The 24,754-nt window shown below is 39.9% G+C and overlaps 1 protein-coding gene across 3 annotated transcripts in view; it reads left to right on the forward strand.

Moving 5' to 3' along the window:
- TMC7 (transmembrane channel like 7) overlaps nucleotides 1-24,290 on the forward strand; it is a 79,463-nt gene extending 55,173 nt beyond the window's left edge. For all 3 annotated transcript variants that reach the window (XM_036741703.1, XM_036741705.1, XM_036741704.1), the window contains 6 exons: nucleotides 2,656-2,753; nucleotides 7,869-8,055; nucleotides 11,775-11,905; nucleotides 13,151-13,306; nucleotides 18,602-18,680; nucleotides 21,928-24,290. In XM_036741703.1, coding sequence (XP_036597598.1) covers nucleotides 2,656-2,753; nucleotides 7,869-8,055; nucleotides 11,775-11,905; nucleotides 13,151-13,306; nucleotides 18,602-18,680; nucleotides 21,928-22,002 — 726 coding nt within the window. In that variant the 3' untranslated portion in view covers nucleotides 22,003-24,290. The remainder of the gene's footprint in view (nucleotides 1-2,655; nucleotides 2,754-7,868; nucleotides 8,056-11,774; nucleotides 11,906-13,150; nucleotides 13,307-18,601; nucleotides 18,681-21,927) is intronic.
- Nucleotides 24,291-24,754: the final 464 nt, after the last annotated feature.

The raw sequence follows: 24,754 nt of genomic DNA on the forward strand, positions 1-24,754 counted from the left end.
TGACTCAGGGAGACATTTCTTATCAGTCCTTTATTGTGTTTTATTCACATGATGGTTTCCAGTGCTTAGGAGCTTAGTCTCATGAACAAATGACATTGTAAGTGAAGGAGGTTGGGGTTTGGGACAAATCTCCCAGAGCTGTTGGCCCTAAACAAACTACAGAGCCATCATTAGGTGGTTCTCTAAAGTCGTCCTACTAGGACTTGGAGGGCACAGGACAAAGTTGGACAGGACGTTGGTGCTCAGATAGAGAAGAGGAGGTGGGCTGGCAGGTATCCTAAGTTAGGTAAATCAGCGGCCAAAACCAGACCAATCAATTCCAAAGGAGTAGCAGCGAGCCATGGGTCTAGGCACAGAATAGAAAGTAATGTAGCTCTACTCAGCCAATAACTCACATCTATATATCACTTTGAGGCTTATTAGAGTGCTTTCTTTGCGGGGTGGAGCCAAGATGGTGGCTGGAAAGCAGGGACTAGTGTGAGCTCCCCACCAAGTCCCTCCAAAAACCTTTAAAAAATGGCTCTGAACCAATTCTAGAACTGCAGAACCCACAAAATAGCAGAGGGAAGCAGGGCTCCAGCCCAGGACAGCCTGGATGGTTGCTGGGTGAGATCTATCGCATGGAGCTGGGAGTGGAGCAGAGCCCAGCATGGGCCGCATGGACCAACCAGACCAGGAGCCGGGCGGAGAGTGTCCTAGCACCCTGAATCAGTGAGCTGTGGCAGTTGCCAGACCCACAAACACCAAAGACAACAGAGAAGAACTTCAGAACCCACAAAATAGGGGAGGGAAGCAGAGCTCTAGCCCAGGACAGCCTGGATGGTCTCTGGGTAAGGTCTATCCCGCACGGAGCTGGGAGCGGAGCGGAGTAGAACAGAGCCCAGTGTGGGCCGTGCAGACCAACCAGACCAGGAGCTGGGCCGAGCATGCCCTAGCGCCCTGAATCAGTGAGTTCCAGCAGTTACCAGACTTCTCAACCCACAAACACCAAAGACAACAGAGAAGGTTAGTGGGAAAAGCTGCTGGGGACAGGGTGATAAAGTTGGTGGTTCAGCCACCGCCCCAGGGGCAGCAGAGGTGGGGCAGCTACAGAACTACAGCTGCAGTTGCTTCAGGCCCCAGGCCTACCCGGTGGGAGGAATTAAGTGGCTGATCAGAGCAGGAGTGCAGAGCCTCCTGAAGATCTAAGTCCAGTCTGGGTTGGGGGTTCTTGGGGAAGGAGGAGTGCTGCTGAGGCAGAGCTAGCCGTAATAGCTCTGAAATCAACAATGCATCCCTCCAAGCTTGGAACATAGTACTCTTTACTCTACAAGCAGTCATACCCTGCTGAAAAACCCAAGGGTCAAGTAAGTTGGCTGGGAACATGGCCAGGCAGCGAAAACACACCCAGATTCAGTCTCAGACTTTGGAATCTTTCTTTGGTGACAAAGAAGACCAAAACATACAGCCAGAAGAAGTCAACAAAGTCAAAGAGCCTACAACAAAAGTCTCCAAGAAAAACATGAACTGGTCTCAGGCCATGGAAGAGCTCAAAAAGGATTTGGAAAAGCAAGTTAGAGAAGTAGAGGAAAAATTGGGAAGAGAAATGAGAAGGATGCAAGAAAACCATGAAAAACAAGTCAATGACTTGCTAAAGGAGACCCCAAAAAATACTGAAAAATATACTGAAGAAAACAACACCTTAAAAAATAGACTAACTCAAATGGCAAAAGAGCTCCAAAAAGCCAATGAGGAGAAGAATGCCTTGAAAGGCAGAATTAGCAAAATGGAAAAGGAGGTCCAAAAGACCACTGAAAAAAATACTACCTTAAAAATTAGACTGGAGCAAGTGGAAGCTAGTGACTTGTGGTGAGTTATAGTTATCTATAGTTAGATATAGATATAGATAAGTACTAGTTATCTACTATACCATATAGTCTGTATTCCTCCTTCTTCTGCCCCTCACTTCCCAACCTAATCAGTCTCCTCACTGGAAACTCAGAATCTACCCCTGGGCTCTGACCTTTCATTTTATTCTGCTTAAGATGACCCCTGTAACACTTTCCAGCCTTCACAATACCCCAGTGGTTGGGGAACCACAATACCTTCATCTTTCCCCTTTCCAGCACTCAGATAAACAGCACAGGTATTATCAGCCTCATTTTATAAAAGAGTAATAGGAAGACAAAACTACAGAAACCTAATTGATTTGTTCATGGTTGTATATGCTAAGTGGCTGAAGCAAATCCAGATTTTGGAAAGGTTGGGGAGCATGGAGTACAGAACCCTGGGGAGGAGATGATGGAGTCAAAGTACTAGGCATAGGGTCTTGGTGACCAAGGGCTCAGTATCCAGGCACTGGGTACCAGCAGAAGAGAATGGAGCTGTTGTTGAGCCAAAACGTTTGTGGTCCATGGGTTCTTTGTATCCTGGCTGCCTAAGACCAGAATTGGTTTCATAGATGAAGGCAAATATGTGTGTGTAAAGGAATAAATAGTGAAGCAGCACCCGATAAAACCATGCAGTGGGGTCAAGAAGCCCTAATATGTGGTCATTGCAACCCTATATAGGTAGGGAGTGCCTTTAGAGAGTGTATGGGGCAGGAGATTAGAAGACTCAAGATCTGGATTTCGTGACTAATGAGAATGGATTCCTTTTGCTTATTTTTGGTTTCAGTGCTGGGAGAATCAGTTTGGACAGGAGATGTACAAGCTAACAATCTTTGACTTGATTATCAACCTTGCTGTGACTATATTCGTTGAATTTCCTAGAAAGTAAGTATGATTAATGTTCTTACAGTTTTCATTCACCTACTTGTTTTTCCAACAAACATTTTTCTAAAATTTAATTTTTTTTCAATGAATAAGCTTTTATTTTCTATCCTCACCCACTCCCAATTGAAAAAAAAATAAACAAAACCTCTGTCACAAATATACATAGTCAAGTAAAATAAATCTTCTCGTTGGCCATGGCTAAAAACCATGCATCTCCTTCTTCAGCTGAGGAACCCATCACCTCTCTGTCAGGAGGTGATGGCAGGCTTCATCAGGGTGCTCTGGAATCATGATTCTTCATTGCTTGATTAGAGTTCTTAATTCTTTCAAAGTTGTTTTCAACAAACATGTATTAAATACCTGCCATTTTCAGTATATATGTGTGAAAATAGCAGGTGCTTAATACGATGAACAATCTCGACCCAGAGCAACCTGATGAAGCCTGCCGTCACCTCCTGATGGAAAGGTGATGGACTTCTCAGGTGAAGAAGGAGATGCATGGTTTTTAGCAATGGCCAATGAGAGCATTTATTTTACTTGACTATGTATATTTGTGACAGAGGTTTTGTTTTATCTATTTCTGTCAATTGAGAGTAGGTGAAAGGGATGTGTTTTATCCCATATAAAATATTAAAAGAAGCAGGGGTTCGTAACATTTTCTATTTTATGGATGACTGTTTTGGCAAAGCCTATGGACCACTACTCAGAATGATGTTTTTTTAAATGCATAAAATAAAATATATGGGATTATAAAGCAAACTAGTTATAATTAAATACATTTATTAAAATATTTTAAAATCCAAGTTCATGGACCTGAGGTTAAGAACCCTTGTTCTGGAGGATTTATATAAAGATTTGGGCAGATAGATAGAGAAAGCTTTTACTTTGTGCCAAGAACTGGCCTAAGTGCTGGGATACAAATCAAAACAGACCAGACAATCTCTGCCCTCAAGGAGCTTATATTCTGATGGAGAAGAGGACATAGAAAGGGGTAGGTGGGGACAACTCCCTTACTGGGCTGTAGAGAGAGTCAAGAAATTCAGAGAAGGCCAGTTTGATGAGGTAAGGCAAAGAATTACCTATCAAAGCCCAGGGAGATAGTACAGATTTCCAGTCGGGAGAGCTGTTAGGCTGGGAAGTGAAGGATAGAGTGAGAATAACAGTGTGGTGTAATGGATAGAAAACTGGTCTCCAAGCCAGGAATACCTGGGCTCAGGGCCTATCTCTGTCATATACTTGTGTGATCCTCTCAGTGTTCTAGGCATTTCTCTAAGAGTATAAGTTGCAGAGGTGGTGCTGCCCTGTGTTGGTAGATGGAGTTTCCTCCTCTGGTGGTTCTTTGTACCAGTGACTTCACAGATCTATATATCCCTATGGACAGAATCATACAGGAGAAGAGGGGATGGTCCTGATTGATGGAGAGATGAACCAAATGGATAACATCATGGATCCACCAACCTATCAAAATATAAATATGTGCAAAAATGATATAGATATGAATGTGTATATAAACAAACACATATTTGTGGATGTGTGCTGTATGTGTCTGTGTATATAGTATTGGGACTAGAGTCAGGAAGACCTGAGTTCAAACCCTGCCTCAGATGCATACTAGCTTTGTGATCTTGGGAAGTCACTCAGTCTCTGTCTGCCTCAGATCCCAATAGCACCACCCTCCCAGGATTGTTGTAAGGATCAAATGAGATATTTGTAAAATACTTTGCAAACCCTTAAGTGCCATAAAAAGGTCGTTGTTTCATTATATGCCAGCACTCCACAAATTTGCTTTGTCTAAGATCCAGATACATTTTTCAGTTTTCAAAGTGTATCTCTGTATGTGTAGGCATAGGTGTGTGTGGGCTGGTATACGGCGTCGACCTGAAAGTTTGGTTAAAGGAGGCAGACAAGCTAGGTGATATGTGCATTCGTATTGTTTATTCCCTTAAAGCTAGCAGCATACATGCGTATATGGAGCCAGATAAAATCTGACCATCTGGACAAAGGAATGAGAAGGCTTAAATGCATTTCCGGACAGCCCCAACTCAGCGTGTCTGTGTCACTCAAAATTTATGGTCTCCATGTATGTTTAATCACAGTATGAGAAAGGAACTTTTTAACTGGATAGGTTGTAAATACAATAAGATAAGAGAGTTGACAAAATGTCCATTGATATTACGATCCAGGACATCTGTGTTTTCTTTATCATTAACATGCCATAACATACAGTATATGTCTATCAAATATTAAGATGAGAAAAAGTCACATTATTCAAGGTAGTATCTTGGGTTAAGAGTCTCATCCTTAAGGGCCACAGGCAGAGGAAAGCATGCTCTTAAGTCAGCCCCATCTGGCCTTGTTGACATAGGAAGAGGTATTCTCTGAGGAAACTCAGAGAACAAAGAAACTTAGGTCCAGGCTCTTCTTCTGGTTGATTATTAGTTCAGGCTCTGCCCTTATTGAAGTTACTAAATTGATATTAAATGATTATCAACAGGAAATAAAAATATTGCCCTAGGGTACTGATTTCTAGTCTCTGATCAAATGGGATTCACTGAGGACCTAAAAAAGGGCCTTGAAAGGTTTTCTCCCCTGACCTTGAGTTGGAACTATTCGTGTCTGGCCAAGGAACTCCCTGGGCTATATGTAAGGTGGGCAGAAGTCCCGGTGGCCAGTATTTCTCCTGCTCTACTCCATCTGTCCCCTTCTCCTCACTTCCAATTAATTCAAGGAGGGGAGTTTGAACCTGAGTGGGAGCCTCTGCAGTGACTGCTACAAAGTTCAAGGATTACCTAGGAAGGTCTTCTGGAACATGGGCCTCTTCCTTTTCAGTTTATCTGATAGTAAAACACAAATAAGCATGGGTAAGAGGGAGAAATTATGTTATTATCTCTTCCCTGGTAAACACGGTTTTGCCTCTTTACTGAAGATGACCACATTCATAAGCCTGGAGCCTCTACCATCCCATTTATAACATTGTTCTGTAAACTTTTATGACGCCCTGTTGGTGTTGTGGAGTTGTTTTTCAGTCATGTCTGGCTCTTTGTGACCCCATTTGGGGTTTTCTTGGCAAAGATACTGGAATAGTTTGCCATTTCTTTCTCCAACTCATTTTATAGATGAGGAAACTGAGGCAAACAAGGTTAAACAACTTGTCCAGGGTCACACAAGTAGTAAGTATCTAAGGTCGCATTTGAACTCAGTTCCCCCTGACTCCAGAGTCGGTGCTCTATCTACTGTGCCACCTAGCTGCTTGGTGCCCCCTCCCTCCCCCGCAAAAAAGCCCAGAGAAATCAGGGGTTGATTTTGCAAATCTTTTATAAAAGAATTTTTCATCTTACAAAAAAACAACATTCCTCACAGGTTTCTGAATAGATAACAAGTTCTCATGCATTTAAAATGTGATTCAATGACTCAAAATTAATGTATGATTTTTCAGAAACATATCCATCATGTACCCTGGCACAGAACTTCTAAATAATATATAGATTATGATCTGTATTTGTGGTGTGGTGTATGTCTAGCATGTATCTTCTTTCTTCAAGAGCATTTCTTTTCCCATTTTTCTCTCAGTATTTTTGAAAGAGTAAAACCAGGAACAATTCTCTCTTAGGCTTCTGGGAAATTTCAGTGCTAGCTTAAGAAGACCACAGAAGTGAGAGGAAGAGAAAATTAATGTTAATTAAAAAATCTTTTTAATCCATTAATTAATTTTTTTTAGTTTCAGTTCCACAAGTTTATGAGTTCCAAATTTTCTCCCCCTCCCTCTTCTTCCCCCTCCCCCTAAGATAGCACGTAATCTGATATAGGTTCTACATATACCTTCACATTAAACTTATGTTCCCAATAATCAGGTTGTAAAGAAGAATTATAGCCAATGAAATGAACCATGAGAAAGATGTAACAAAACCAAAAAGAAAAGAAAAAAGAAAAAAAAAGAGAGAGAGCAAATAGTTTGCTTCAATTTGCATTCGGATTCCATAATTCTTTCTCTAGATGTGGATAGCCTTTTCCATGAGTCTTTTGGAGCTGTCTTAGAACCTTGCATTGTTGAGAAGAGCCAAGTCTATCAAAGCAATGTGTCTATGGTGGTATATAATGTTCTCTTGGTTCTTCTCCTTTCACTCATCATCAGATCATGTAAGACTCTCAGGTTCTTATGAAGTCCACCTGCTCCTCATTTCTTATAACACAATAGTGTTCCATTACATTCATACACCACAACTTATTCAGCCATTCCCCAATTGTTGGGTGTCCCCTCAATTTCCAATTCTTTGCCATCACGAAAAGAGCCACTATAAATATTTTTGTACACATGGGTCCTTTTCCCCCTTGTATGATCTCTTTGGGATACAGACCTAGAAGTGGTATTGCTGGGTTAAAAAAATTTTTTTAAGACAATTACCTTTATAATGTTCCTTCAGCAATATCTGTACATTTGTTCTCCAAGGAAATTCCTCATTCTCTGACCGTGTTTACAATGAGGGCCAAGCTCTAGATCAAGGGAGAGGTCACTATTTTGGAGTCAGAGTTCTTGGTTCTGGTTCTGCCACTTACTACTTGTGAACCTTTGGGTAGATCACTTTAACTTAGATAAGCCTCAGTTCATCCCTTGTGCAGCTATAATATCTGCTCTGTGTTCTTCGTAGGTTTGTTGTGAGATGACATACAAAGTCCTTTTAAAACTGTAAAGCTCCCCTCTTTTCAGCTCTCCCTTATGGATTCTCTTTCCCAATTAGAATGTAAAATTCTTGAGGTCAGGGACTAGCTTGCTTGCAGCTGGGTGGTAAAGTAAATAGAGCATCTAGTCTTAGAGTCAGGAGGACCTGAGTTCAAATCCCACTTGAGACACATAATAGCTGTGTGACCTTGGGCGAGTCACTTAATTTCTTTCTGTCTTAGTTTCCTTGTCTGTAAAATGGGGATAATAATAGCTCCTACCTCCCAGGGTTGTTGTGAGGATTAAATGGGAGAATATTTGTAAAGTACTTAGTACAGAGCTTGGCACATAGTAGGTGCTTAATAGCCATTTCTTTCTTCCCTTGTATTTATATCTCTAGCAGTTCACGCAGTGCTTGACACCCTCTATCATCTCTTAATTATCACATTTGCTCTTAGGTTATTGGTGACCTACTGTTCTTCTTGGAAATTGATTCGGTACTGGGGGCAACAGGAGTTTGCCATTCCTGATAATGTCCTGGGGATTGTTTATGCACAGACAATCTGCTGGATCGGATCCTTTTTCTGCCCCCTCCTCCCTGCGATTGCAACGGTGAAGTTTGTTATCATCTTTTATGTGAAGGAGGTAATGGCACAAATGAGAGGGGCCTAAAAGGGATGGGCAAAGGGGCCTCCAGGGGCCAGATCTGCACTAGGTACTAACAATACAAAGACAAAAGTCGAGTTCCTGCTCTAGAATAGTTCCCATTTTATTGGGGGAAACAACAGTAAATTATAGTCACATATGCATGTGTATAGTGTACACAGTATTTACTTGGATGTGTCTATTTGTTGTTTCTCTCAATAAAATGTGAATTTTAATATATGTGTGTACCTATATATGTGTTTGCATGCGCACACATATGCATATATATACACATGTATGTATATAAATACAGAGTAATTTGTTACAGAGGGTACCTGATAGTGGAGGGTTTAAGAGAGATAGCAGGCAACCCCTGAGATGTACTTTGAAGGTGGCACCTTGTCATGGTAAGCTGGCATAGTGGAGAGAAACAGGCTTGGATTTGGGGAGGCTTAGACTTGGATTTTGCCCCTGATAAATACCAGCTTTGTGGGCATGGGCAAGGTTAACATCTCAATGTCCCCAGGCAACTCTAAGTTTCATAAGAATTTCTGGTCTGCACAAATGAGGGAATTTCCACACCTGGAGTTCCTTAAAGGTAGACGTTTGAGATTTTAAAAAGCTTCATTCTCCAAATCAGAAAGGGCACCTGGGGCTGCTCGCACATGAGCCTACCTTCCTCCAGAAAAGGAGCACCTGATCTCTCTCTTAGGATTATGGAAGGGATTCCTGAGAAAGCACTTGGATGGGATTGGATTGGGAATCAGCTGCTTACCACCTGTGTGACCTTGGGCAAGTTATCTGAGCTCCCTGAACCACAGTACTGTAAAACGCAGTGCAGGTGGATTAGACGACCTTTAAGGTCCTTTTGAGCTCCAAATCTATGCTCATGGCCTATTACGCTGTTATCATGCAAATCATTTAACTTGTTTTTGCCTCAGTTTCCTCAACTGTAAAATGAGAATAATTATAGCATTTATCTCACAGGGTTGTCGTGAGGACCAAACAAGATAAAGCATTTAGTACAGAATCTGACACATAGTAGGTGCTTAATAAATGCTTATTGCCTTATTCCATTAGATTGTAAGCTCCTTGAGGGCAGGAACTATCTTTTGCCTCTTAGCTCAGTGCCTGGCATATAGTAGGTGCTTAATAAATGTTAACTGAATTGAATTCTCTAGTATGAGGTCACTTCCAACATGTGAACTCCTTCCACCAATCACAGATCATCAGAACAGCATAGCCTGTTACTTAGTAGATAAATCCTAGAGAGTTGCTTGAGGTGTTGACTGGCTCAGGATAATACAACCAATAAGGATCAGAGGTAGAATTCCCAGAATACCCAGGTCTTCCTCACTCTTAAGCCCAGTGTTACACCACGTGCTGCCTTTTCCTGAGACAATATTTGTAAGGTAAACAGGGTCTTGAACTTTTCAACCAGACCAGTGGCTTGGTCATGGCCTCAGAGTCACATCCTCAGGGCTGATATTGGACCTTTCTTTCCATGTCTTTAAGCAAGGTCTGATACTTCCTTGAAAGTTAAAAGCTACTTAAACCCACATAAATCCTCAGCATTCCTATATATTACTAACAAAGCCCAACAGCAAGAGACAGAAAGAGAAATTCCATTCAAAGTTACTGTAGACACTATAAAATGTTTGGGAGTCTATTTGCCAAGACAAACCCAGGGCCTATATGAATGTAATTATGAAACACTTTTCATGCGAATAAAGTCAGATCTAAATAAATGGAAAAACATCAGTTGCTCATGGTTAGGCTGAGCTAATATAATAAAAATGACAATTTTACCTAAATTAATCTATCTATTCAGTGCCATATCAATTGAACTACCAAAATATTACTTTACAGAGCTGGATAAAATAATAACAAAATTCATCTGGATGAACAGGAGGTCTAGAATATCTAGGGTATTAATGAAAAGAAATGCTAGAGAAGGTGGCCTAGCCATACCAGATATTAAACTGTACTATAAAGCAGCAGTCATCAGAACTACCTGGTACTGGCTAAGAAACAGAGTTGTGGATCAGTGGAATAGAATAGGTACACAAGATGGAGAAGTCAACGACTATAGCAATCTACTCTTTGATAAACCCAAAGAGGCCAGCTTCTGGGCTAAGAATTCACTATTTCACAAAAATTGCTGGGAAAATTGGAAAATGGTTGGGCAGAAACTGGGCATAGACCAATATCTTACACCATATACCAAAATAAAGTCAAAATGGGTTCATGAGTTAGGAGTAAAGGCTGATACTATAAGTAATTTGGGAGAGCAAGGAATAGTTTACTTATCAGATTTATGGAAAAGAAAAGAATTCAAGACCCAACAAGAGATAGAGAGCATTACAAAATGCGAAACGGATAATTTTGATTATGTTAAATTGAAATGTTTTTGTACAAAAAAAGCCAATGCAACAAAGATTAGGAGGGAAGCAGAAAATTGGGAGAAAATCTTTACAACTAGTATCACTGATAAAGGTCTCATTTCTAAAATATACAGGGAACTGAGCCAAATATATAGAAATACAAGTCATTCCCCAATTGAGAAATGGTCAAAGGATATGAACAGGCAGTTTTCAGAGGAAGAAATTAAAGCTATCTATAGGCATATGAAAAAATGCTCTAAATCACTACTGATTAGAGAAATGCAAATCAAAACAACTCTTAGATACCACATCTCTCCTGTCAGATTGGCTAAAATAACAAAACAGGAAAATGATAAATGCTGGAGAGGATGTGGGAAAATTGGAACATTGTTACATTGCTGGTGGAGTTGTGAACTGATCCAGCCATTTTGGAGAGCAATTTGGAACTATGCCCAAAGGGCTATAAAAATGTTCGTACCCTTTGCCCCAGCATTACCACTTCTAGGGTTGTATCCCAAAGAGATCCCACAAGTGGGAAAAGGACCCATATGTACAAAAATATTTATAGCAGCTCTTTTTGTGGTAGCTAAGAATTGGAAATCAAAGGGATGCCCATCAATTGGGGAATGGCTGAACACGTTGTGGTATATGAAGGTAATGGAATACTATTGTGCTATAAGAAATGGGGATGGTACAGACTTCATAACAACCTGGAAAAACCTACATGACATAATGCGGAGTGAGCGGAGCAGAACCAGGAGAACATTATACACAACCACAGATATATGGATTCCGTGAGGACCAACCCTGACAGACTTCACTCTTCTCAGCAACACAAGGTGCAAAGACAACTCCAAAGGACTCACGGTGCAGAATGCTATCTACATCCAGAGAAAGAACTGTGAAGTATGAATGCAGACTGAGGCACACTTCATGCTCGCCTGTTTCTTCTTTCTCATGATTCATTCCATTGGTCAAAATTCTTCTCCACACCTTGACTAGTGTGTAAATTAATTCAATGTGAAGTTATACATGGAAGTTATATGGGATTCCATGCCATCTTGGGGAAGGAGAGGGGGAGGGAGGGAAGAAAATCTGGAACTCAAAATTATGTAGAACTGAGTGTTGTAAACTAAAAATAAAAAAAAGAAAAGACAGTTAAAAGCTACATAGGGCAGTGAGGAGTGATGGCAGAAAGTAGCATTTGGGTAGGGAAGATAGAGTGAAATAAGGGAAAGTTTGGTTCTTAAGCCCGCCATCTTTGTTTTTGTTTCAGAGGTATTAGAAGAAATCTGAGTTAGATGTCTTTTTTTTCCTCTTTTCTCCTTTCTACAGATAAGCCTGATGTACACCTGTCGACCCTCCACAAGGCCTTTCAGAGCATCAAATTCTAATTTTTTCTTCTTGTTGGTGCTGTTAATCGGACTGACATTGGCCTTCATTCCGCTGGGAATCAGCATGACACAGTAATCAATGAATTTGCCTTCCATAACCCTTGGATAGATACTTTGGTTTGTGGTCTGGGTTTTTTATTTTTTTTTTAGTTTGGAAAAAGAAGTTTAGAATGGCATCTGAGATACCTCTTTGCCTAAATTAAAGTATTATTTTGCCTTTGTGGAAACTTAGTAGAATAATATAAAGATTCAAGGAGTCATCAGCCTTTTGTTAAGTTGACTTCTCATTTTCACAAAGGAATTTTTATTGAAATCTTTTGTCTTTTACATAGCCTACATTTCCCCTTGTATCCTTACTCCTCCAAAGAACCACTGTATATACCAAAGAACTTTAAAAAAAGGAAAAAGTAAAAACAGCAAAGCCTATCAATACATTGAAAAAATCTGACAATATATGCAATGTTCTGCACCCATGGCTCCCCTACCTCTGCCAAGTAGTGGAGGGCAAATGCCTTCTCATATTTCTTCTTTGGGCTCAACCTTGTGCTTTGTAATCTTGCAACATTTATTTTCAATTTATTTTTTGTCACTGTAGTCGATTAGCATTTATTAAGCACCTACTATGTGCTGGGTATCGGGATAAATGCTGGAGATTTAAAGAAAGGCAGGAAAAAAAAAACAGTCCCTGCTGCCAAGGAGCTCACAGTATGAAGTGAGAGACAACATGCAAACTACTACACACAAACGAGCTACGTGCAGCATAAATAGGAAATAAGCAAGCGGGAAGGCACTAGAATTAGGGGGGATTGGAAAAGGCTTCTTGGAGAAGGTTGGGTTTTATTTGGAATACAAAGGAAGCCAAGGAAGTCAGGAGGTGGGCTGAGGCATGGGGGGGGACAGTCAATGAAAATTCTCAGAGTGGGGAGACAGAGTGTGGTGTGGGAGGAACCTCTAGGTGCAGGAATGTCCCTAGAACGTAGAGTATATTACTGGAGAGGAATAAGGTGTGAAAGACTGGTAGGGTAGGAGAGGCCAGGTTTTATGAATGACAAACATTTTTGTGTTTTATATTTGATCCGAAAGGATTAATAAAATCCAGAGTATTTCATATTTGATCCTGGAGGCTGAAGGGAGCCACTAGAGTTAATTAAATAGGGGGTGACGTGGTCAGTTTTGTGGTGGCTGTTCTATCCATTGTCCTCATAGTACGTATTGCTTTCTTGGCTGTATTTCCTTCACTTCACATCTCTTTGGGTAAATCTTGCCATGAAGCCGTTGACTTGAGTGCTGACGTGAACAACTGGTCTTTTTCAACAGCATTCCATCTTCCAAGGCTTGTGGACCCTTCACCAATTATAACACCTCCTGGGAAGTTGTCCCTAAGACCGTAGACACTTTTCCAGGTCCTTTGCAAACATTCATCCATAGCGTCACTTCAGAGGCATTTGCTGTGCCTTTCTTTATTGTTATCTGGTAAGTAAAGCCCGTTCACATTTACTTTTTGCATTAGTAAAGCAGATGTCAAGTTAAGCAGGAAAGCAGTGTGGTAGGACATAGAGGATGATAGAATGGAAGTGAAGAGACCTCAGTTTTGTGGGACCAGTGCTGGATCTGGGAATTAGACCGATCACACCCTGAATATTATTTACCGTGGGACCTCAGACAAGGCACTTCACTGCTCTCTCAGCCTCCGTTTTCTAATCTGTAAAATGGGGATAAGGTGGTACTACCTGCCTCATGTGGATGTTGTGGAAACAGTGTTTGTAAAGCCCTTTGTAAACTATAAAACACAGCAGAAATGTCACCTCGTGGGATCCCAACTTCCTCACCCTCTCACAATGCAGAGGTTGGATTAGCACTAAAATTTTATGATTTGGTTTCTTGTGCATATTATCTACCCCTCTTGCTTGTAGTTGGGGTCATTAATAATAAAACCAATGATGGCCAGCATTATATAACGCTTTAAAGGTTTGCAGAGCACCGCATATATGTTATCTCCTTTGTTCCCTGGGAGGTAGGTGCTGGTATTATCTCCACTTTATAGGTGAGGAAAGTGGCTGAGAGAGGCTGAGCGATTTGGCCAGGGCTACTCACTAGTGTCTGAGAAAGCATTCAGACTCAGGTTTTTCTGACACATTAGCACTCTATCCACTGTACTGCTTACCTGCCTAGGTGGAGACATAGAGAAGAGAGAGGACCTTTTTGGAGGCTAGGACCTGAGAGCAGCATGAAACAGTGAGAAGGGGATATATATTGTGGCAGGTGGCTGGATGTGGGAGGTGATAAAAAGGGAAGGGTCAAAGGTAATCCAGCCATGGTTTGACATGGGAGATTGAATGAAGAGGCGACACCACTGCCCTTGCCTATAATTAAATGTTAATAGTGTGATATCACCTCTTGGTGCTGCGGGTGTTCAGAGAAATGGGAGGTTCATTTAGGGAAGGCGTCATGTTGCTGAGCCTCTCACTGTGAAGAATGGGTAGGATGCATAGAGTCAGAGAGGAGAGAGAAGAATGTCCACGTGGAAGAGACACCATGGGGCAAGGAATTGAACCGAGAATTCTCTTCAACAGACACCTTATGAAATGCTAATTTGTGCAAGGTAGTGCTAGGGATGCAAAGAGATACAGGACCAGCTGTATCTCTGAGTAATCCAACAATCTCAGAGAACTGGGGGCATCTAGTTGGCACAGCAGAGAAAGTGATAGACCTGGAGTCAAGAAGACCTGAGTTCAAATCCTGTCTCATACACGAAGCCTGGGCAAGTCACTTAACCTTTGTCTGCCTCCGGTTCTTCACCTGTAAAATGGGAATGGTCATATTTTCCCAGACTTGTCGTGAGGATAAAATGAGATGATATTTGTAAGTTGCTTTGTAAAACCTTAAAGCGCCACATAAATATTAGTTATTATTAATAGTGTGACATGTTTATGGGACAGAAAAAAATGAGCCTGATTAGATTGGAACATGTGCACTGTGACATAGTGGGAAATGGGATTGGATAGATGATTTAGGACTAATAGCAGTACTTTAGATTACATAGAATAAATAACAGAAGGCCTTGGCTGGGCCGTGGAATTGAGGCTTAATACGCAAATGAGCATGTTCCAGACCAAGTGCATAAATTACTATGTTTAGATTATTTGCTGTTTTTACAAGAGCGTCATGGCATAGGGGATAGAGAGCTCGTTTCAGGAGATAAGAAAACCTGAGTTCAAGGACCACCTCTGAACACATGCTGGCTGCGTGACTCTGAGCAAATTACATAAACTTTTAGTCCCCTGAGGCAATTTTTCCAAGACTCTTCCCTTCAGAAAAGGTACAATCTGCATTGATAGAAGGAGCTCCTTCATTGTCAGTTTGTTATACCCATGAAATAACAGATCAGGACCAAGAGGGAAAAATCGCCTTATTTTTATATCACGTGTGACTTGTTTTCCATTAAGTGGCAGATGTGTAAAGAGTTTACTGGACAGTCACATCATGAAGTCTTTCAAGGAAGGGTCTTTTTTTTATTAGTTGACTGTCTAACTTACTTATGTCTAAGGCAGGGGCTTTATATTTCATTGCCAAAAATGTTTGTGGAGATTTTTTTTTCTGATGTTTAAAATCTTTTTTAAAAAATATTTTTTTTTGTTATATTTTAAGTTTTAAACTATTTCCCTTCCTCCCTCCCCACCCCACACTATGTGTGTGTGTGTGTGTGTGTGTGTGTGTGTGTGTGTGTGTGTAATCTTCCTATGCATACTCCTGTCTATCAGTTCTTCCTCTGGAGATGGATAGCACCTTCCTTCATAGGTCCTTTGTAGTTGATTTGAGTATTTATAATACTCAGAGTAATTTGGTCATTTACACTTTTCCTTTGAACAATATTGCTGTCACTGTATCCATCGTTCTCTTGGTTCTACTCATTTCATTCTTCATTATTTCGTGCGAGTCTTTCCATGTTTTTCTTAAAATGAACCTGCTTATCATTTCTTATAGCATAATAGTATTCCATTATAATTATATACCACAACTGGTTTAGCCATTCCCCAGTCGATGGGCATCCCCTCAATTTCTGGTTCTTTGCCACCACAAAGAGAACTGCTATAAATATTTTAGAAAAAATGATCTGGATCACTACTGATTAGAGAAATGCAAATCAAAACAACTCTTAGATACCACATCTCTCCTGTCAGATTGGCTAAAATAACAAAACAGGAAAATGATAAATGCTGGAGAGGATGTGAGAAAATTGGAACATTGTTACATTGCTGGTGGAGTTGTGAGATGATCCAGCCATTTTGGAGAGTAATTTGGAACTATGCCCAAAGGGTCATAGGAATGTTCATACCCTTTGACCCAGCAATACCACTTCTAGGGTTGTATCCCAAAGAAATCACACAAGAGGGAAAGGGACCCATATGTACAAGGATATCTATAGCGGCTCTCTTTGTGGTAGCCAAGAATTGGAAATCAAAGGGATGCCCATCAATTGGGGAATGGCTGAACAAGCTGTGGTATATGAAGGTAATGGAATACTATTGTGCCATAAGAAATGGGGATGATACGGACTTCGTAACAACCTGGAAAAATCTACACGACATAATGCTAAGTGAGTGGAGCACAGCCAGGAGAACATTGTACACAACCACAGATATATGGATTCCGTGAGGACCCACCCTGACAGACTTAGCTCTTCTCAGCAACACAAGGTGCAAGGACAACTCCAAAGGACTCGCGATGGAGAATGCTATCTACACCCAGAGAAAGAACTGTGAACTGTGAATGCAGATTGAGGCACACTACATGCTCGCCTTTTTTCTTCCCTTTTGTTTTTGTTCTTGGGGTTTTTTTTTTTTTGGTTCTGTTTCTTCTTTCTCATAATTCATTCCATTGGTCATAATTCTTCTCCACAACTTGACTAGTGTATAAATTAATTCAATGCGAAGTTATACATGGTAGTTATATGAGATTCCATGCCATCTTGGGGAGGGAGGGGGGAGGGAGGGGAGAAAATCTGGAACTCAAAATTATGTAGAACCGTGTGTGGTAAACTAAAAATAAAAAAATATTTAAAAAAAAAAGAACCTATAGGTTCTTTTCCTTTTTCCCTGATCACCTTGGGAAACAACCCGAATAGTGGTATTACTGGGTCCAAGGCTATACAGTTTTATAACTCTTTGGGCCTAATTCCAGATTGCTCTCCAAACTGGTTGGATTAGTTCATAGTTCCACAAACAGTGTATTAAGTGTCCCAGTTTTTCCACTTTCCCTCCAACATTTGTCGTTTTCCCCTTCAGTCATTTTAGCCAATTTGATAGGTGTGAGATGATATCTCAAAGTTGTTTTAATTTGCATTTTTCTAATAAACAATGACTTAAAGCACTTTTTCATATTGCCATGTATAGCTTTTGTTTCTTCATCTAGAAAGTGCCCCTTTATATCCTTTGACCATTTATCAATTGGGGAATGACTAATATTCTCATAAATTGACAAAGTTCTCTATATATTTGTGATATGAGACCTTTATCAGAGAAACTATAAAATCTCTTCCCAATTTTCTGCTTTCCTTCTGCTCTTGGCAACACTGGTTTTATCTGTACAAAAACATTTGAATTTAATGTAATTAAAATGATTCATTTTACATCTCATAATGATCTCTATCTCTTGTTTATTCATAACTACTTCTCCTATCCATAAGTCTGAGAGGTGATATGTCCTGTGTTTTTCAAATTTTCTTCTAACCTCTCTATATCTAGATCATGTATCCATTTTGACCTTATCTTGGTAAATGGTATAAGATATTGGTCTATGCCCAATTTCTGCCAGACTGCTTTTCAACTTTCCCAACAATTTTTACCAAATAATAAATTCTCGTCCCAAAGCTCATTATGTTTGCCAAACACAAGGTTACTGTAATCATTTACTAGCGTATATTGTATGTCTACTCTGTTCCACCGAGCCACCTTTCTATTTCTTAGCCAGTACCAGATAGTTTTGATAATTGCTGCTGTACGATATAGTTTGAAGATCTGGTACTGCTAAACTTTAAATTTTTTCCCATTAATTCCTTAGATATTTATTTCCTCTTCTGTTAATCTAGGCAGTTTATATTTTTGTAAGTCTGCTTCCATTTCACTTAAATTGTTAAATTTATTGACATATAATTGGGCAAAATCTCCTAGTGACTGTTGATTTCATCTTCACTAGTGGAATATTCACCCTTTTCGGTTTGGATACTATTGATATGATTTTCTTCTCTATTTTTAAAATATCTTATTAACCAGTGGTTTATCTGTTTGACTGGTTTTTTTTTTCATAAAACTAACTCCTAGTTTATTTATTTATTTTTTTGGAGGGCAGAAGGCAGGGCAATTGGGGTTAGGTGACTTGTCCAAGGTCACACAGCTAGTGTGTCAAGCATGTGAGGCCGGATTTGAACTCAGGTCCTCCTGACTCCAGGGCTGGTGCTCTACTCACTGCGCCACTTAGCTGCCCCCTAATTTATTAATTCAATGGTGTTCTTAAATTGAGCTTTATTAATGTTGCCTTTAATTTTTAGGATTTCCTCTTTGGTGTTTAATTGGGGGTTTTTAATTTGTTCTTTTTCTAGTTTTTTAATTGCATACCCAATTCATTGGTCTGCTCTTTCTCTGTTTTATTGATATAAGCATTTAGAGATATACTTTTTCTTCTGATTACTGCTTTTGCTGCACATAATATTTTAAAATCCTTAAATTCATGGAGTACACCTTGTTTTTGCTCCTTCTCTTACTTTTGTAGCCTCATCATGTTCTATTTCATTGCCCTGGCTGGAGCGCACAAACGAGTCGTGGTTCAACTCAGACAGCAGTTGGCTATGGTAAGGTGGAATCCAGAGTGGAATGATCCCAAAAGACAGAGGGCCTGTCTTTTCCTTTATGGCCTATACAAAACCTACAGTTTTCAAGGGAGAAGTGGAATGACTTTCTAGAAACTCTGTCCAGTGATCCAGCGTACTGGGGACCTGGTTAGCTTGTTCTTTGAACAGCCTTTTCACCTTTATCAGACAGAGGGTCACTATCATGGTGGTTCTTAGTCCAGTCTTCCCTCTTCTATCCTGCTAAGATATGTGACACTTAGGCTGATATACTTAGCAATCATCGTAGGGATACAGACTGACAAGTAGAGCAAAAATCTCCCCAGAAAGACAAGAGGGCAAGTCTTATCTGCCAGATTTTTCTAAAGGAAAATCTGGCTAAGATGCTGACTGTGTTCCCTTATATAATTATTAACATTTATTAAGCACCAACAGCATACATGGTGCTTGGATCAGCTATTCAATTAATGAACAAATATTCCATAAGCACTTACTATATTCCATTCACAGTGCTAGATTCTGGAGACACAAAGAGAAAACAACAGCCCCTTCCCTCAAAGGGCTTAGATTTCATAGGCATTTGGAAGTAGTAAGGGGAGGGTTAGTTTTGGAACAGAGATAGTGATATCTGGACCTTGGGGAACGCAGAAAAGACAAGGTATAGCCCTAAAAGTTTCATTATAAATTCCATGTGGCTGTAGAATGTAGCACAGGGAAAACTGCTAGTCATTCTGGTGCATAGGAGTCCGTGCCTCCTTTCTATTCTTGTGGGAAACCCTTTAAGCACTTTTTATTCCCCTTCATATTCCTGTGATTTCTCATTGGGAAATTTCTTTGATAGCTGCAAGCGGAGGTCAGTCTTGATCTTATCATCTAGAAGGTAGTATGGTGGAAGGTCCCTCTGCATTTGAGGCTGCATTAGAAGAGGATGGGGTATGGGAAAGGGCTGGGGAGGCTGGGGAGGTGTCTCTCAGATGTGGAGTATAGTATGGAATGCCAGAAATTCCTAGTGTCAAGAGAGGGTGAAAAAGATTTGGGGCAACTCCTCCTATGCACCTATTCTGTCCCTCTCCCCTCTCTAGTACCTCTTTCTTCAGTCAGACCCTTTTTATTTCTTAACACTCAACCATAAGCAAAGTCAAAATCTAGATAACTGCTTATACCATTTTGCTTAACTTTATTCTTTTCTTTAAAAATTTTTTAACAATTTTTTTAAAATTTTGAGTCCCAAATTCCTTTCCTCTCTCTTCCCTAACTTATTGAGAAGTCAAGCAATATAATGCTTAATATACATGTGAAGTCATGCAAAACACATTTCTATAACTTCATTCTTAATCAGTGAATCAATATGTACCCACTACATGACAGGTATTGTTCTAGGGACTGGAGAGACAAAGATGAATATAGAATGGGCCTTGATCACAAGAACTTTTCATTTTAACAAGGATGATTCATTACAGATCACAGAGTTTACTTTGACCAAATCAGTAGAATGGGAAATCCATGTTAGCAAATGGCTGTGTTCTGCTTCTTCGTTGGAAGTAAACAAGGAAGTCAGAAGGAAAATCTGAACAAATACTATACTTAAACAGCAAATGCCTTAAATGTGTAAAGCATCAAGTCTGCAAGCATTTATTAACTGGCTGCTACATGCATGCTATGCCACACAGTAGGGATATAGAGAAAGAAAAACCACTCCCTGCTGTGAAGGAGCCTCGAAGTCCGGTGGAGGAGACAACATATAAATTACTTTGTACAAACGAGATAAAGACAGGACAAACTGGAGATAATTTCAGAGGGAAGGCAAAGCATTAAGCACCAGGAAAGGCCTCCTGAAGACTTTAGCTGGAACCTGAAGGAAGTCAAGAAGCTAGGAGGTGGAGAAGAGGAGGGAGATCATTCTGGGCATGGAGGCCAGCTGGTGAAAATGCACTGGGGTCTGGAGATAGTTGGCCTGGATCACAGAATATGTCACCATGAGTAGTATACAAGAAGACTAGGAAGGTGGGAGGGGACCACATTATAAAGGACTTCAAAAGTCAAACAGACAATTTTTATATTTGATCCTGAAGCGCATTGGGGGCCCATGGAGTGGTGACACGGTCAAACCTGTCCTTTAGGAAGATCCATCTGACAGATGCCTGGAGGATGGCCTGGATAGGCAGAGAGCAGCCAGAAGGCTACAACAAAAGTCCACATGTTAGTTCGGCTAAGCTAAAGTGTAGGCTATACACTTGTTTTTGTCCTCCTCCGCCACAGCCCATACTGATGCTGCCTAGTACAGCTTTGCAGACTCAAGGCAGCCAGGTGGTCCAGAGCACTGGGCCTGGAGGCAGGAAGACCTGAGCTCAAATTCAGCCTCAGATCTTTAATAGCTGTGTGACGAGTCTTTTAATCCTATTTGACTCAGTTTCTTCGCCTGTAAAATGAGCTGGAGAAGGAAATGGCAAGCCGCTCCAGTATCTTTGCCAAGAAGACCGCCAATGGGGTCACCAAGAGTTGGACACAACTGAAAAACGACTGGACCACAGCACCAAGCAGACTGAGTGGTAACACTCTCCTTCTGGTTTTAACTTTCTCTGTCTGTTATATTCATTTCTTCACCTAGTGATGTCATTTGAACAAGCATTTATTAATGACCATGCTATTATAAAGCACTACGCTAGGCATTGAGTAAGATATGGAATTTAGATAAAATGTGGTCTTTGTCCTCATGATTCTTACAGTCTAGTACCCTGCATGCAACCCAAGCCAGAAAAAGAGCAGGCCAAAGCTTCTGGGTCAGTTGGCAGTGGGCTCAGGGAGTGGTCATTGGATTTCCAGCCTGAGTGAGAGAAGGAGATACAGTTAAAGAAATATATTGTTGACTTTAAAATCATCAGTTTTTTCCTGTCCTAGCAGAGATTTCATACATTCACACAAGGGTACAAAATGATGAGGTTGAGTGTTTTGTTTTATGTTACCCCATCAAAACCAGATTGATTATCATGAAGCAATGTGGGTGCGAAGTGTTTGGGGTCAGGGGTTGGGAGTGGGGGTGGGAGGGAGAGTGTGTTGTCAATTGCGTCTGGAATCCAGCTAATTCCGGGTCAGTTGTGTGGCACATATAGCCTTGAAAAGAAGTTATTGTATCTCCAAATGTATCTATATATTTATTAATTTATTAATTTATCTAGATATTTATCTATGTATCTATTTATCTAGCTAGCTATTTATTTATTTATCTATTCATTTATTTATTTATTTTTAGGAAAGTCGAGACAAGCACTATCTAATCCGGAAATTTACAGCTGCTCAGCAAGAGATGAGAAGCCGACCAAGCTGATCTCGAACACAATACTTGTTCCTTCCAGGCTCACTGAGCTGCCACGCTGAATCTCTAAAACTCATCTGTGGAATTTTGTACAAACACTAAATGTACTTTTTCTAGGACTCAGGCATTTTCTGCACTGTGATACCGTTACTGCTGCTGTAGTTTTGGGTTATGTCGGTGTTTACAGAACTAGTTTCTATTTGACGATTTTGTAAACTATAACAACAGTTTGAGCTGAGTCTCTGCTTGTAGAGTCTCAGCTCAGTGACTACGAGAAATTTTTTAGGCTTAGGCTATTTAAGTTTTTGCAAGGGAAGTGGGAACAAAGAAAACTATTATTTTTTTCAGGTAGTTTGAGAAATTTTGTTAAGTTAAATTTGAAGGCCATTGGTTCATGAGATTGGACTAACTGGCTAATGAGCCAAATTCCAATGGCATAAAATGACCTTTTTTTATACTTTGGGGTTATACTAACCCTAAAATAGAGGTTGCTTTGTAAAATAAGATAAACTCCTAAACCATCATGTTGTTAGCAGTTGTTAAGAAAATTGGAAACATAGTTATATAACTAGCATTAAACTTTTAAATTTTAGCCCCAGTTTGGTAAGATGAGATGCAAAAATGTCCATGATCTTATGCCATGAGCTATCGATATTAGGCATATGGAGCTCCTGCATGACTTACAGTTATTTTTAGCTAAGATCATAGATAACACTAGCCATGCTTTCTGAGCTTCTGTAGCAGCCGAGGAGCAGAACAGAAGGCTGTTTCATGGGAATAGGTGCCCTTTGAACTTTTACTTCTCTTTTAGGGCTGATCTGTGGTTTCTGGGAATAATACGCTTTCCAAAAGTGGGAGAAGGTAGAGTTTTCCTTGATTCCCTAAGGTCTGTTTCCCTTTGTGTTTTGTAGGCAGTACTTTTAAAGGACGTTTCAGGCTTCAGAAGTGTTCTGGGAAGGATGTTGTAAGATATGTTTTATATTCCTGCTTGGCTATGGATATGTGCTTTGGGATTATGCTGTCACACCTTTCAATTCGTGCTCAATCCCTTTTACTCCGGATTGCATTAAACCTAAATCACTCACTCAGGGCCTTTTCAGATACAACAGTTTTTAAAATGTACTCAACTAGATTTCTGAGGAGAAATTTAGCTTCCTTATAATACAAAGAAGCACATTTCAAAATATTATTTATCTGTTTATAATATTTATAATTTTTCTGCATATGTACATGTATTTAATGAAATGTAACAGGAATAATGTATAGCTCCTATTGTAGTAAAAATAAGTAACATATGCCTTGAAACTGGCTATTTGGCAGTAAAAAGTTGTCCTTTTGAGTTATTCCATGGCTTATCAACTAATATAACATTATCTTGCTTTCCAGCTGCCATCTTGGCTCAGCCCCCTACTATAACATTATCAAAAAGGAGTGTTAAGTCTAAATCTTTTTAATGTAGGCAAATCTTATTAAAGTAGTTCATTTTCATTTAGTGTCTTCAGGCTTTTTTTTTCTTCAGTGTAGCTGTAGTTTAGGTTTTCAAAGTTGATTTTAATGAGTCTTAATGGTTTTCTTTTAAATTCAAACACACTTTCATTAGCCTGAACTTCAGAGGCTAATGAAGTTTTATCGAAATGATGGCTGATGCTGAGGAATATTATTGAAGGATAATTTCTTCCTTTTATAGATGGTTGATCTTTGTTCATGGAAGCATTTTCCTGTGTCATGCCACAGAGTGCTGCCACTTTCTGAGAGGAATCCCGGTGCCAACCAACTGTTGTTTCCTTCTAATCACACAAAGCTAGATTATAATGAAAAGTAGTTCAAGATTGCCTTGAACCGCGGCAGGGATTTGTAACTCTTATCTTGTGATGACTGCCAGAGGCAGGAGATTTTCCGGGAACATCTTTCTTAAGGCCTTCGGCAGTCTATGTTCTTACCAATACAGGCTGCTTTTGAGTATGCATAGGCTCGTTGGACTCTCTGAAAAGATGAATTGTAGCCATTTCTCACCGCTGTCAACGTTATTAGCAAGGCTAATTCCTACAGTTCCCGACAAGTGTTGTTTTCTGCTTTTTATTAATGGAAATGCTGAAAACTAAGGATTATCAGGGGTTTTTTCACCGTTAAATGCCGATTAATGTACTATTAGCTGTAGTAAAATGTTGACTTTTGTAAATATTACTTGGAATTTTTTGATCAAATTGTAACTTCTGGTTAGAGCTGTAGGATAAAAAGTATAGCTCCTCTGCTTAATGTGAATTAAAACTGTTAATTAAAACAAAACATTTGAAATCTTAGAATGATTATACATGCATGTTTAGACTCACAGGGTTATTCTGTAAGCAAAAGATCCTGGAAATCTGTCAGTTTTTAAAGTTACCCTTTTGCCTTCTTATTGAAGTAGTAAGTAGAGAGTCTGCTGTCATCTTCAAATGAGTGCGTTCCAATGACTGTTAGAGATTTTTCTTGGTGTGGGGAAAAAGGGGAGTTGTTTTTAAATGTTCCAGAAACTATCTATTTATCCAATCCAACCAAATCACACCTAAAGTTCTAGCCATCAAAGTAGTTCTGGTTTCTTCCCACCAAAGAAAGAGAAAACTAGTCTTTAGTTGGCATTCTTTCACAGAGTGGTGAAGTGTAGATTTTTGCTTTGGAAAACCTGATATTATCTGACCGCATTCTTTCAACAAATATTTAGATAAGGCATTGTATTGAAGGAGTAGGCAACTGTGTCCCCACACTAACATGGAACACTATCAGC

Source organism: Trichosurus vulpecula, chromosome 1, assembly GCF_011100635.1.
Source record: "Trichosurus vulpecula isolate mTriVul1 chromosome 1, mTriVul1.pri, whole genome shotgun sequence".
Classification (NCBI taxonomy): domain Eukaryota; kingdom Metazoa; phylum Chordata; class Mammalia; order Diprotodontia; family Phalangeridae; genus Trichosurus; species Trichosurus vulpecula.